This window comes from Myxocyprinus asiaticus, chromosome 27, assembly GCF_019703515.2.
Source record: "Myxocyprinus asiaticus isolate MX2 ecotype Aquarium Trade chromosome 27, UBuf_Myxa_2, whole genome shotgun sequence".
Classification (NCBI taxonomy): domain Eukaryota; kingdom Metazoa; phylum Chordata; class Actinopteri; order Cypriniformes; family Catostomidae; genus Myxocyprinus; species Myxocyprinus asiaticus.
In genome coordinates, this window is record NC_059370.1 from 7,898,110 (window position 1) to 7,911,632 (window position 13,523).

The following is a 13,523-nucleotide window of genomic DNA, read 5'->3' on the forward strand; positions in this document are numbered from 1 at the left end:
GGGGCACTGTGCTGCATGCATGACTGTCACAATAAACTCCCCATCCATGCCTCCTCTCTCTCTCTCTCTCTCTCTCTCTCTCTCTCTCCTTCTCTCTTTCTCCGTCTGTCTTTTTGTGCTCCTCAGCTACCGTCGAGGCCATTGAAGCCATCGAGACGGTTGAGGATGGAGAAGGTAAACTGGCCGGCCTCTCTCTCTCTGCTGCTCAGAGGTTTCATAGCGACTGCAATAACATGCTAGCTAGCTAGGCAGCACAGCTTAGCTAACTGAGCATGTGGGGCGCTATGACTGGTTAGGGATTGTGTATCACACACACACAAACACTGCACACGCTGTCACTCATACAGAAACACACTCACACACACACTTACACACACTTACACACACACACACACACACACACACACATATTTACCTGAGCGATCTAAATAGTGACTTATTTTTTTTAGATAAAGCTAATTGCTAGAACTAAAGGCTCCGATACATTCCGATACACTTAGAGATAGAAAAAAGTTAAAAACAGTCGAGAAATGGTATACTGTTTTCGAAAATTCAGACACCGCCCACCAGACAGACACACACTGTCCTGTCAAAAGATTACATGTAAAACAAGAACTAATGTTACATTAAAATGTGTTATCAAAGACTGTAATCCTCATTCTGTGATACAATCCTCATGAGATCAGGAAAAGAAGCTGATTAACCACTCGATGATGATTTAAAGTTATAGATATGCAGTGGATGTCATTTTTCATGTTTACATTTTGCATTCATGGCTCTAATGCTAAAGCTAACACGCTATACATGGCCATAATATGCACTGGCTACCATCTGTTATTGTATTTTACAGACTTTTTTTAGAAATAATCTAATAAAGTCACATGACATGGTCTTGGAAATGGTCTCTATACGAATGACTGACTAACGAAATTAACCGGAAAAAGATGTTGATGTCAAAATACAGTCCCTCCATTATTTTACGATCTTGCGACCGCAAGAATTCTTGCAAATTCAACCAATCTCTGCATTATTTGTGGTAGCTTGCAATTTTTTATAATTTCCAAAAATGTTTTGCAAAAAAAGTAAATCTGAGGGAATCTTATCGCTTTCCTCTATGTTTGACAGTGGCAAAACAAATGCTTGAAAAGCTTGAAGCAGTCGCAACATATTCAAATACACAACTGCCATTGTATCATCTCCATAGTAACAGTGTAAGCATCTCCGCCTTTTCTCCTCCACATTTTGCATTCACTATCAAAATCCTTATCTAAATTTTCACAGGACTGCAGACAGAACACATACAACACAACTGCCGTTTAATCTTCACCCTGAGTGCGCGAATGAGACACAAAAACCCACTTTTATACACAGAAATCCTAACATTCACTTAAAATCCCCATTAGTTGTGTAGTAAAATGTGATTAGAATATGAAGTGCTTTATACAGTAGACAACAAATCTGAAAATGGCAATTTATGCTGAACACTTATATTCTGAAATTAATGCTCATAAATGTTTTTTACTGAAATAAAAATATCACTTATATAAATGCGTATATGCAACATATATTTCAAAATATGTCAAAAAATGTCACATATGTGACATATTTTTTAAAATAAATGCTCAAATGTATGAACTCTAATTGTATTTGTTCATATATATGGCCATATAACAGATTTTAATATCTGACAATGTAATAATTGCAACAGGGCTAATTAATGAATCCTCATTTGTGTTTTTAGTTTACAGATTTATTGTACATCTATTTTAACCTTAGATAAGTTTTCTTGTCTGCATTGTCTGAGGCAGAACTTTTTAAAACAAAAATAATTAAGGGTCTTCCAAGACCCACAAGTTTCACCTAAATGTATGGTATTTTTGTGTGTAATTCTTTTTTTATTGCTTGATAACTACATATTCAGTTATTATGCACTAAAATATTTACATGTAATTGCATTTACAATGTCATTAACACAATTACAGAAGTATATAATGATTATTTGTAAGTTTTCACAACAAAACAACCCAAAAAAATTCCGCAAACTGCATCACAAAATTTGAGCAAATTCAGTCATTTTGGGCTGCAAAAATGAGGAAAAAGTTCCGGTTGGGACTGAAAATAGGTAGAGTCACGCCCACGATGACGTGGACCAATGGCAGTAACAATCGCTACAAAGTTTTCCTTAGAGTTCGAGCTGACAAGCTGTTTCGAATCATCACTATAAAACACCTTTTTGGCCAGATTTGGTCGAAATAACGTGACACCTCTTCTAATCACCTTCGCTAGAAGTATCTTGCCGCTACCGAAGACTAAAAATAAAAACATTATTTACTTAATTTATGAATCAACTTTATTTTTGGAGATGTAGAAAGTTAACTAAGTTAATTCCTTCTCTTCATCATATACCTAATTTTATAATTATATCACATACAGTATGTGTCTTTTCGTGATGCATGCCAGCATCCAGAGCACATGATCTTCCATAACGACGACATTCAGACAACACACACTTCCACCTTAGCAATAATTACAGAGATTTCAATCCTGTCTAAATGCCACATGAAATCACACATGTTAAGAATTGTAACTCAAACATTGTTTAGAAAGCTAATCCCGTCTACAGACATGCAAATGCACAAACACTATTACACACAGATGTACATCACGAAGACACTGACACACACACACTTGTGTCTTCCTGCTTATGCAAATGCTGGACTCTGCTTTGCTGTTCTCAATGACACACATTCTTATGTACCTGATCAGCAAGGTTACAGAATGACTCAGCAGAAACAAGAATCTGGGCCATGAACGGGTGGGGGCACGCATCCCCCTGCCTCTCACAAATGACCCAGTATTCTTACAGAACCATGACCACACGCTGATCACCCCAGCGCCACTCCTCGCGCAGTCATTCTGGGTTTGGTCATTTATGACTCTGTGATCTGCAGGGATCATGTGACCTCTCTTTGAAAGGGTTTGTTTAATGAGACTTATGCAGTGTGCACATCATTCAAATTAATTCAAATGTAAATCTGTTAAACAATGACCTAAAGATCTGCACAGGAAACAGGAAATCTAAATTCGAAATATACACAAACAGCTTAGACTGGTGATTTTGGTTGGTTTATGTTAGTTAGTGCTGGTTTGGTGCTAGCCTAGCTGGTTGAACAGTACAGGATTATGTGGTATGTTTAGACCAGCTAAACATTTGAAATGAATTGTTATATTTGTCCACCTGCAAGACCAGCATCAAACCTGCAAAGCTGGTGGTTTGGTGTCAACCAGCACTTTCTTGTTGGTGAAGCTGGTTTACCAAGTAAGTACTGCTGGTTATGTTAGTCATGAAGTTAGTCAACAAGCATGGTAGTTCTGATGAAGCTGGTTTAGTTAAGAAGCTAGTCAACCAGCATGGTCTTTCTGGTGAAGCTGGTTGACCAGGTAAATATCGCTGGTTAAGCTAGTTAGGAAGCTGGTTAACCGGCAAGGTATTGCTGGTAAAGCTGATTACACTAGGAAGTATTCCTAGTCAAGCCAGTTAAGAAGCTAGTTAACCAGCAGGGTATTTCAGGTGAAGCATGTTGAACAAGGAAGTCTTGCTGGTTACGCTAGTTAAGAAGCTAGTCAACCAGTATGGTATTTCTGGTGAAGCTGGTTAAACAATGAAGTCTTGCTGGTTATGCTAGTTAAGAAACAAATATAGTATTTCTGGTGAAGCTGGTTTAGTCAATAAGCTAGGCGACCAGCATGGTATTTCTGTTAAGAAGGTAGTTGATCTATACAATTAGGGTAACCCTAAGGAATACCATGGGACACCAGCATCCCATACTGGAGACCGGCACCCAAAACACAACATATGGTGGTGACCAACTGATATTTTCAACAAGACAGAGCACACAATGACACAGAGAACTGTCTTTAAAAGTTTTTCTGAGAACAAACCCAAGAGAGGCTGTCACATCATCTCTGACTGTGGTATGACGCTCTATGTTTCCATCAGAAATTATCTGAGTGTAATAAAATCTTTCAAATTTACTTAAAAGAACATGTGCAAAGATCATACACACATGAACTGATTTATGACGCTGGTGAGATGGCCTTGTTTTCTAATGGAAACATTGACTGTGCCATTGGTCCCTTGTGAAGTTTTTGAAGAGATCTAGGAGTGTGAAAAGTGATAAGCTGTAAATTTCATTATCGTCGCCACAGCTGTTACTCTGTACACTCTATATAGTGTGTGTGAGTGTGTGTATGTGATAGTCAAGTACTATTACCTTGTGCCTATTTTGTGACTATTACACAACAGAGTGAACCAGTGGAGTGTTTGAAATAAAGAGTTGTGTGTATTATATATTTCACCCTGTAATTAAAAGCAAAAAATAAGAAATTGTATTATACTAAGTTTTTTAATATTTTTGGACCATAACAATTTTTTGTATTGTGACATTATTTTCATGACAATTCAGCACAAATTCTAATTACTGTAATCTGAATATTTTACATTAGAGTTTTATTGTAATTATCATTATTGTCAATAGTGATTATCTTTAGATTTTAACTTTAATACAGTATTTTTTTTTTAATCAGCATTAATTGAAAGCAGTAAATTAAACAATATCATTGTGCATAAATATTTAACAATTTAAATATTCAAGTATTTACTCCACATTACAGTAGCAAAAATTTGGCAAAGAAATGTGCTCAATTGCCAATGAAATGTCAAAATAGTGTCACAATGTAAAAAATCGAAATGGCCCTTTTTTCTTTTCTTTTTTTCTTTCTTTTTTTCTTTCTTTTTTTTTACGTCTTATTTTGATTTTGGAATTAAGTATGACCAGGCCAATGTTCTTGACAGGTTTTGTGTGTGTCTATCTTGATAAAGTGAACACCATACTGTATGTGTTGAGAGATCACAGTACACTTTGTGATGTTTGTAGCAAATTTGTAGAATAGTTCACTTGTTGTCTGTCTCTAGTGTGTGTGTGTGTGTGTGTGTGTGTGTGTGTGTGTGCGGTTCTCCATTTTAGATCTTGCCCATGCATGATTGGTGACTGTTCCTCTTTTCTTTCTCTCTTTCTCTTTTTTTCCTCAGCCATCCGTGGCTTTTCTCCACAGCACAAGATCAAGAGTTTCGAGGAGGCGAAGGGTCTGGATCGTATAAACGAGCGCATGCCCCCACGCCGAGACGTGGTCAACAGCGTGGGGCTCTCCATGGGCAAGATGAACATGGCCGAATCAAATGGCACGGACGACAACAGCAATATCCAGTGATTCATCTCGTCCTCCTCCTCCAGTCCCTTGCTCGCCCCTGCTCCTTCTGCCATAATGCAATTCTTCCCTCTCCCCTCATTTTTACTGCTACTGTCTGTGTAGCAGACGGATTCTGCGATATATTTAGACTGAACTCCCTGTTGATGTTCAGCGGCCTCAACAACAAAAATGAGACGGACAGAAGAGATGCGTTGCTATTCAGAACATGAACACAAAAATATTCGTAAAGGCTGGAGGAGATCATGGGTGAATTTCAATGATGGGTACTGTGGGAAGGGGAGGCTACTCAAAAGGTCGTTCAAAATGAAAGTGAGCCACTAAGTCCTTTGGGCCCTTCCGCAAAGCTATTAGCTTTAACTTTGAGGAGGTAATTTTGCAGTCCATGATCACATGATTACATCCTGAATGGGGCATTCTCATACGGCGCCGCTTAGAGGACAGGGAGGGAATTAATTTTTTGTAAAAGTTTTGCATTACCTCACAATATGTTTTGCGTTCTGTTGCAATAGTTTTGCGTTCCCTCGCAATTTCTTTATCCTTCACTTATGAAAATTAACCATGCTTTCACTACAGTAACCAATTCAACTATGGTTTTGGTAGTAAAACCAGAACCACAAAATTTTCCATGGTTTTGCCAACAGAATCCATAGTTCACCTATGGTTACTGTAGTAAAATCATGGTTGATTTTTGTTGCAAGGCAACACAAAACATATTGTAAGGGGAATGCAAAACTATTTCAGAAAAAACATTTCTCCCATTCTAAAAGCATTTATAATCTTCTTGCCATTCATTTTGAAACCTGAGATAATTTATTTGAGATGTTAGCTGGGATTTAAACCAATTTAAACCCAACGGGAAATATTTCTTACATTTTTTCATTTATGAATTTTTTTACATTCAAAAAAATATTTTAGCCTATTTTTACACATTTTAATTTCATAACAAAATTCCATCAAATGGAATTGTGTTTAACAAAAATAATTAAATAAAACTGATATTGTAAAAAAAAAAAAAAAGATTGTTCATTATTTTATCAAAGATTATTCCATTCAAATTGATGGAATTTTGTTATGAAACTGAAATGCATGAATCTTAAAATATTTTTTTTAGTGTGTCAAGCACCAAATTTGAATTATAGACACAAAAAGGCTGTATTTGATGCAAAAGGTTTACTTGCCATAACAATCTTAACAGCTAAAAACATGAATTTTGCTGCTATGTTATTAAGGTAAAATTATGGTTCAACATAATGTGATGTGTGTAGGTGACAGTAATGCCCAGCTCCCCTCATAGCACTCACTAAAAGAGCTCTGCCCTTCAGAGTGAGTAGCGCATAGTGATGCTCACTTTCGTTTGGAATTCGCCAAAGGTTGTCAGGAGGGAATCATTGATAGTGTGAGAGTTGCATGATGGGATATGTAGTTTTATGACAATGGGCTTTGTATAGGAAATATAAACATGTGAAAAGAGGGCATTTCCTGTTGCTTTTCGTAAGCCATCTCAACATTTAATCACGTGCAGGATATGAACTATAGATATCTATAATTAAATTTTACTAGTTTAAATGCTAATTCTTGATATCAGCAATGGAATTACTACTAGTGAAAATGCAAATTTTTGAGACCAATAATTTGGTTTGCACTAGTAAAAACTTGATGCTAATTCTTGATATCAAAAATGGAGTTTCAACTAGTAAAAATCATGTTTGATATCTGTAACTGCATTTTCACTGGTAGAATTTCACAGTGTCCTGTCTTTCACTCCTGTTCAAAATGCAATTACAGATATCTATAATTCATTTCTTACTAGTTGAACGTTCAAATGCACATATCATCTGTGTACTTATTACTAGTAAAAATAGAACTTTTAATATTAATAATTACATTGTTACTAGTGCAAATATCTATTCCTGACATCAACAGTTGATATACTGTTATATACCGAAATATACAGTGTATATATATATATATTCATTATTTATATGTTCATATATATATATATATATATATATATATGCTCAAGTGTTTAAAAATACCGTACCAGTTAAAATAACAGGTATCTGAAATTAACACTGCCACCAGTGAAAACCAAATTACAGATATAAAAAATTTGCATTTTTACTAGTTTATATCAGAATCGGCATTTGCACTAGTAACAATGCACTTATTGATAACAAAAATGACAATTTTTACTAGTAAGCAGTAGTCCTAGCTAATATGTGTATTTGGAATTTCAACTTGTAAGAAATGTGTTATATATCTGTAATTGTGTATTGAACAGGAAAGACTGACAGATCGTTTTGAAATTCTGCTAGAAATATAGTTACAGATATCAGTAATTTTGCTTTTTGCTGGTTGAAATTCCATTTTTGATATCAAGAATGAACAGATTTACTATTGCAAACCTAATTGCTGGTATCAGTAATTAGCATTTTAACTAGTGAAAATATAATTACTGATATCTATAATTCATATCCTGCACATGATTAAATGTCGAAAGGGCTTGGGACAGTTGCTTTGTAAGAGATGTTTATTTATGCGTGTTTGCACTTATGGGTGTGTGGGCAAAATGTGTTATATAATAAGTAGGTTTTCACGAATGCTTACTGTTCTTTTTCCAGGCCTGCTGTGGAAACTATAACACAATAATACTGCTGTATTTATTCTTAATGAGAGGAACGTATGTTTGCGTTTATGTAAGTGTGTGTGTATGAGGTGCTTATAACCATTTACTTTTAAAATTCTCTTGCAGTTCTATGTTTTGCAAATAGTACTCAATATATAGCCTACGGCAAAACAAAACTAATGTTACACTAAATAACTTCACACAGGTTATTACGATTAATCCACAAATAACAGAGATTTTTATTTCTCGTAATGCCCCTCATGCTGTTCAGCTGAGTGCTCGCTGCATCGTGTAAATCTGCTGTTGTCACATTGTGCCGCGGTTGCTATGGCAGTACTCCCTGTGTCCCGCAGAGTCTGACACTTCCCCGCCTCCTCTCCCTCCGTTCCAGAGCAGAACGAGGGGAATATTCATGTGTGCGTGTGTGCGTGTGAAACAGGGAGGTGATGTGACCTGAGGGAATGTGTTAGTCCATCGTGGATATGTGAGACTTCAGACAGGTCCTTGTGATAATGGGTGGTTTCAAACTGGTCCTTGTCCTGTACAGGTGCACTAGACAGAACAGATTTCCAGCTAAGCATAATTCATGGGAGTTTATTTTGTATATAAATGCCGTATATTTTTAAGGGACTTTTTTTGTTATTGTTTATTTTCATGTTTTTCTTTAATTCAAGCTATTCACTTATTTATTGTTTGTTTGTTTGTTTACATTGCTGTACAGGTAATTAAGCTCCAATGAGGTGTTAAACCTTGTGCTTTTGGGTTTCTTATTTATTGATGTACAGAAGTTATCCAGTAGTGTGAAGGAACATATAATTGTGTGAAAGACATCCGGGCTACCAAAGCATGACTGCATGGTTATTTCAATTGTAAATCAAATATGGACACACCTTAACGTGTCTCACATTTTTAAGGAGAAGTATATTCTGATCATTATTCTAAACAATATGCTGTTTATTTATGATTATGGTTATAATTATTAAGAGTTCTGCTGGTTTATTCCACTTTGCCTCATCCCTGTTTTGGTTGCTCATTGTGCTTTACTTTATGAATAATGAAAAACTTTCATGTTTTCTTTGTGATTCTATATCTTGTATTTTTCTCTGGAGCTTCATTTTGAGCATCATGATTTCCTGATCTACAGTACGGACAGTGTGAGCATGCCCTATGGGACAAATCTCTTTTTTACTCTTGAATAAAATATGCATGAACTTTTGGAATTTCCATATTTATTTAAGTTGCATTTCCTTGAATGTAGAGTTTCACACATCAGAGGATGAAATCAGCATAGACAATAATGTGTGCTCCATGCTAACTGATCAGAACCCAAAAGGCACTTTATGAGTAAGATGTTTAACAAATGCAGAACTAGAAAGTCAATCTCATGAAGTCATGATATACAGTATATACAGTATTTTACCCTAAATTCACAAGACAAAAATGTTGTTTAAAAAAATCTTGTAATATTATGTTAATATAAAAATCTTACAGATTTGCATAAAGAAACTGAAGCCTGCTTTTATTACCATAGTTAAGTACATCTTCAACCAATATTCTCATTACTGAAATGTGTCCAAGCATTTTACTTTTACTGCTACTTTTACCATTACTACATTTACTTTACTTTTTTTTTTTTTTTTTTTTTTTGTAATTGCAGCCATGTGTGTATTATAGCAAGACAATTACTGTAATGCATTTTGTGAAATATGAAATATCACTAGGATAATGGCAGGCCGAATTGACTTTTAATCAAGTGCAGGATATAAATCGTACATAAAAACAATTCAGTTTGCACTAGTTCAAATGCTAATTCTTCATATCAGCAATGGAATTACTACTAGTGAAACTGATCATTTTTGGTCTCAGTAATTACATTTGCACTAGTAAAAGTGTTAATTCTTGATATCAAAAATGGAATTTCTTGTAAAAAAACAAACAAAAAAACTATGAACTATGAAATCTGTAACTGCCTTTCCACAAGTAATGAAAGTGTCACATTTGCACTAGTAACAATGTAATTATTGATATCAAAAACTGACATTTTTACAAGTACATAGCTGATCTCTGGAATTTCAGCTAGTAAGAAATTAATTATAGATATCTGTAGTTTTGTTTTGAATAGGAGCAGTTAATCGTGAAAATCAACAAGTGAAAGTGCAGTTAAAGTATTTGCACTAGTTGTTTATAGCATGGTGCGGCTATTTGCACTCAAATAGTCTGGTAGAAACACAGAAATGAAAGACAAACTGCACTATCAGGTGTTGGTGCAATGGCGTAGTGTGTAAACATAATGTAAATGTCTACTTTTCGTGCGGAAGGACTTGGGTTTGATTCCCCGTTTGTCTCACTTTTTCCTATCCTGTTTCGTGCCTTCACTCTTAATATTTCCTTTAATACTACTTATAATAATAAATTAAATGTAATATAAAGTTTGATTGCCTCGGAGTGATTTGGTCACAGTGACTGTCCGAGAGTTGAGATAAAGATTTGATCCGGATAAAATTAACCATAATTTTACTATAGTAATATTGTAGTAACCATGTTTTTTGACAAAACCCATAGTTCTAATTTAATTAACCATGGTGTTACTACAGTAATATGGTGTTAATATAGTAACCATGTTTAATTTTGCTATGATTTTACTACAAAATGCCATGGTGATATTATGGTTACTGCAGTAAAACCATGGTTAATTTTTCTAAGGTAAGGTAAGGGTTAGGTTTAGGGTTAGGGGTTAATGTAGGGTGTCTGTGGGACTCTAAATAAACACAATAACCACACTGCTGTGATGCCCATACTGTATGTTAGTATTTAATTAGAAGTGCAAATGGTATCTGCCACTTTCTTCACTTTTTTAAGAAGATGCTTTTGGTTACTTAGTGTAAATAGCCTCTGCCTTTTTTATATATCAAGAATATGTTTTTCTGTGAGTAATAGCTTCATTCTTTTATATTAAGAATAAATGTTTTTACTAGTGCAAAATTAATTACTGATATCAAAAATGGGCACTTTCACTGGTAATTTCATTCCTGCTCTCAACAATTAGCATTTTAACTAGTGTGTAGAGTTTTGTGCCTTTTCCAGAGGAGGACATCATTGTCAAAATTGGGGAAAACATGACTTCCATAAATGAAAGTGAAACTGACAAGACAAAGAAAGGAAGATATGTAGGAAGAGAGGCATGTTAGGGAAGACAGACAACCAAAAAAAGAGACTTAGAGCAAGAGAGAGAGAGAGAGAGAGCAAGAGAGAGAGAGAGAGAGTGTGTGTGTAGAATACCGGAGTAGAGAGAGTTTGGAAGAGAGATGAAACGTCTGTTTTCTGATTACAGTATCTTCAAAGTTAATTCAAGGTAAGTTTGAGCACCATCTCTTAACTTAAATAATTTTCTTGCCTGATGTTCTGGTTTCAAAAGCATCAAGAATCTACTGTGTTTATATGTTTAAAATATGGGTATAGTTTTATTTTTAATTTAGCATTTTAGTGTGTGACTGTTTTCTTAACAGGCTGACCTCTGTAGTCACTGACCTCCTAAAAACATGACAGTAACATTTTTAAAAAGGTTTTTGGTTTAAATCATATCAGCTTTTAAAGCAATGGTCAAAATACAGCATCAAGCCTTCCTGACTTCATCTAGTCATATCTGAATGAAGGGTTGGTACTGAAACTAAACATAAAGTTGTTATGTCGCTGTGTGATATTACCTGTGTTATCTGTTATCATATGTGTATCTAGGTGATATCGATCTGTAGTTTTATGGCAACATTTAGATTACATTACATTAGAGGGAGGAAAAACATAGTGTATGAGTGTTTCATAAGCTGGAATTTAGGAGTGAACAAAGCACATTAGATGTAGTTTTAGATGTTGATGTTGTAAATGTTTTATTTTTATTTTATTTGTATTTGGTATGTGCCCTTAATTATTTATTGAAAGCATATGTTTGAGCAAGTATGGTCACATTTGTGCAACACGTGATGATTCATGTTATCCAGCAGGATAAGAGAATAAATCAAATGCTTTCAATGAATGCAAGGAAATCATTTTCATATGTTACTAATGTTAAATGACTGATATAAAGCATTTATAACATGTGAGGTAAATTGGCTCACAATTTGGCAGGTACTGCTTGAAACTTACCCTTTTTATGCTTGTTGTTATAACCACATACAAATGATTTATAATACATTTGTAAATGAATTTTCATAGGTTACTAATGTTAATAAGTGATATTAAGCATTTATAACATGTGAGGTAAATTGGCTCACAATTTGACAGGTACTTCTTGAAACTTACCCTTTTTTATGCATGTTGTTACAAGTGCATACAAATGACTTGTAAGACATTTGTCAATGAATTGTTTATCAATAATAAACCCCTTTATAAACCCTTCACAAAGGGAACATTCATATAAATAGTTTCCAAAGAATGTGTAGATAAGGATATAGACATAAATGTTACAGTTATTGGCATTGTCATGTATTCTCTTGTCCTGTCATTGTCTGTTGCCATGAGTGCATGTTGCTTGTGTTTTCCTAGTGGCACACAGCAAAATCCCCAGTGTTAAATGTACACTCCTGGTGTTTATATGGTTCTCACTCGCTGGTGTTAAAAACTAACACTGAAGCAGTGTTGAATCTACAGCAGATAATTAAATATAGTACACTCTTTGAGTGATGATTGATCATTAGTGATGACACCTGATGTTAACAAGCAGAGTCTACTGAAGGAAAGAGAAACAACAAGAACAAGAAAACAAGAGAACAAACCAGCACACACCACAACAATTACATCTGTTTTACAGCCACACAACATTAGATGTACATCAACTGCAAATAAAATATGCTCTTGGACAACAAATTAAATGTCTCAACATCTCACGGGAGAAAGTTTGAAAATGCTCAAAATACAACATTGCCATGTTCTATTATTATAAGTAACTTTGGGATTTTTTTTTCATGTGTGCAAAAGATTAGGAGTTAATACAGCTTTAGCTTCATTTAGTGTTGCTGATTTTGTGTTATTATTTATTGTATTTTTTATTTGAAGTCACCATTACGGTGATTAGTTTTATCTTTGGTTAGGCACTTGAACCTTATTCTGTATTATCAAGTTCTTTTTTAACCAGTGCAATAAGATTTCATTAAAACAAGTGCAATTGTACTGTGATGAGAAAGAATATAATTAGCTGAAAGCAGGTTTTTTTATTTTGAAATGAGTCAGTTTGAAGTGTGATGCAATGGTTCCATTTGATGGATGCTCACTGCAAATAAAATTAAAGCTACATTATTCATATCAATAAATATGGAAGAGTTACTGCAACAGATATTTGTCAAGTTGAGCAGATACTGCCAGTGAAGGATGCAACAGACACTTATGAATTTTTTAATAAAAAATATATAACTTTTGCACAATTAGACATACAGAAATCAACACTCTGCGTACAAAACTCATCAGTGGTGACAATCAACAAAATCATTTTTAGATCCATGCCGCAATGCATGCTGGGTGCCATTGTTGAGTTGTGTACTATGCAAACACCCATGATGCATTGCGGCATGAATCTGAAATTGAGTTTGTTGATTGTCACCATTGATGATTTTTGTATGCTGAGTCTTGATGTCTG

The 13,523-nt window shown here is 34.7% G+C and overlaps 1 protein-coding gene across 4 annotated transcripts in view; it reads left to right on the forward strand.

Annotated features, from left to right (window-relative positions):
• Nucleotides 1-9,112, forward strand: part of LOC127418032 (protein phosphatase 3 catalytic subunit alpha-like) — an 89,190-nt gene extending 80,078 nt beyond the window's left edge. For 3 of the 4 annotated variants that reach the window (XM_051658355.1, XM_051658356.1, XM_051658358.1), the window contains exons 13-14: nucleotides 127-174; nucleotides 5,093-9,112. In XM_051658355.1, the coding sequence (XP_051514315.1) occupies nucleotides 127-174; nucleotides 5,093-5,271 (227 nt within the window). In that variant the 3' untranslated portion in view covers nucleotides 5,272-9,112. The remainder of the gene's footprint in view (nucleotides 1-126; nucleotides 175-5,092) is intronic. The other variant, XM_051658357.1, reaches the window with a different exon arrangement.
• Nucleotides 9,113-13,523: the final 4,411 nt, after the last annotated feature.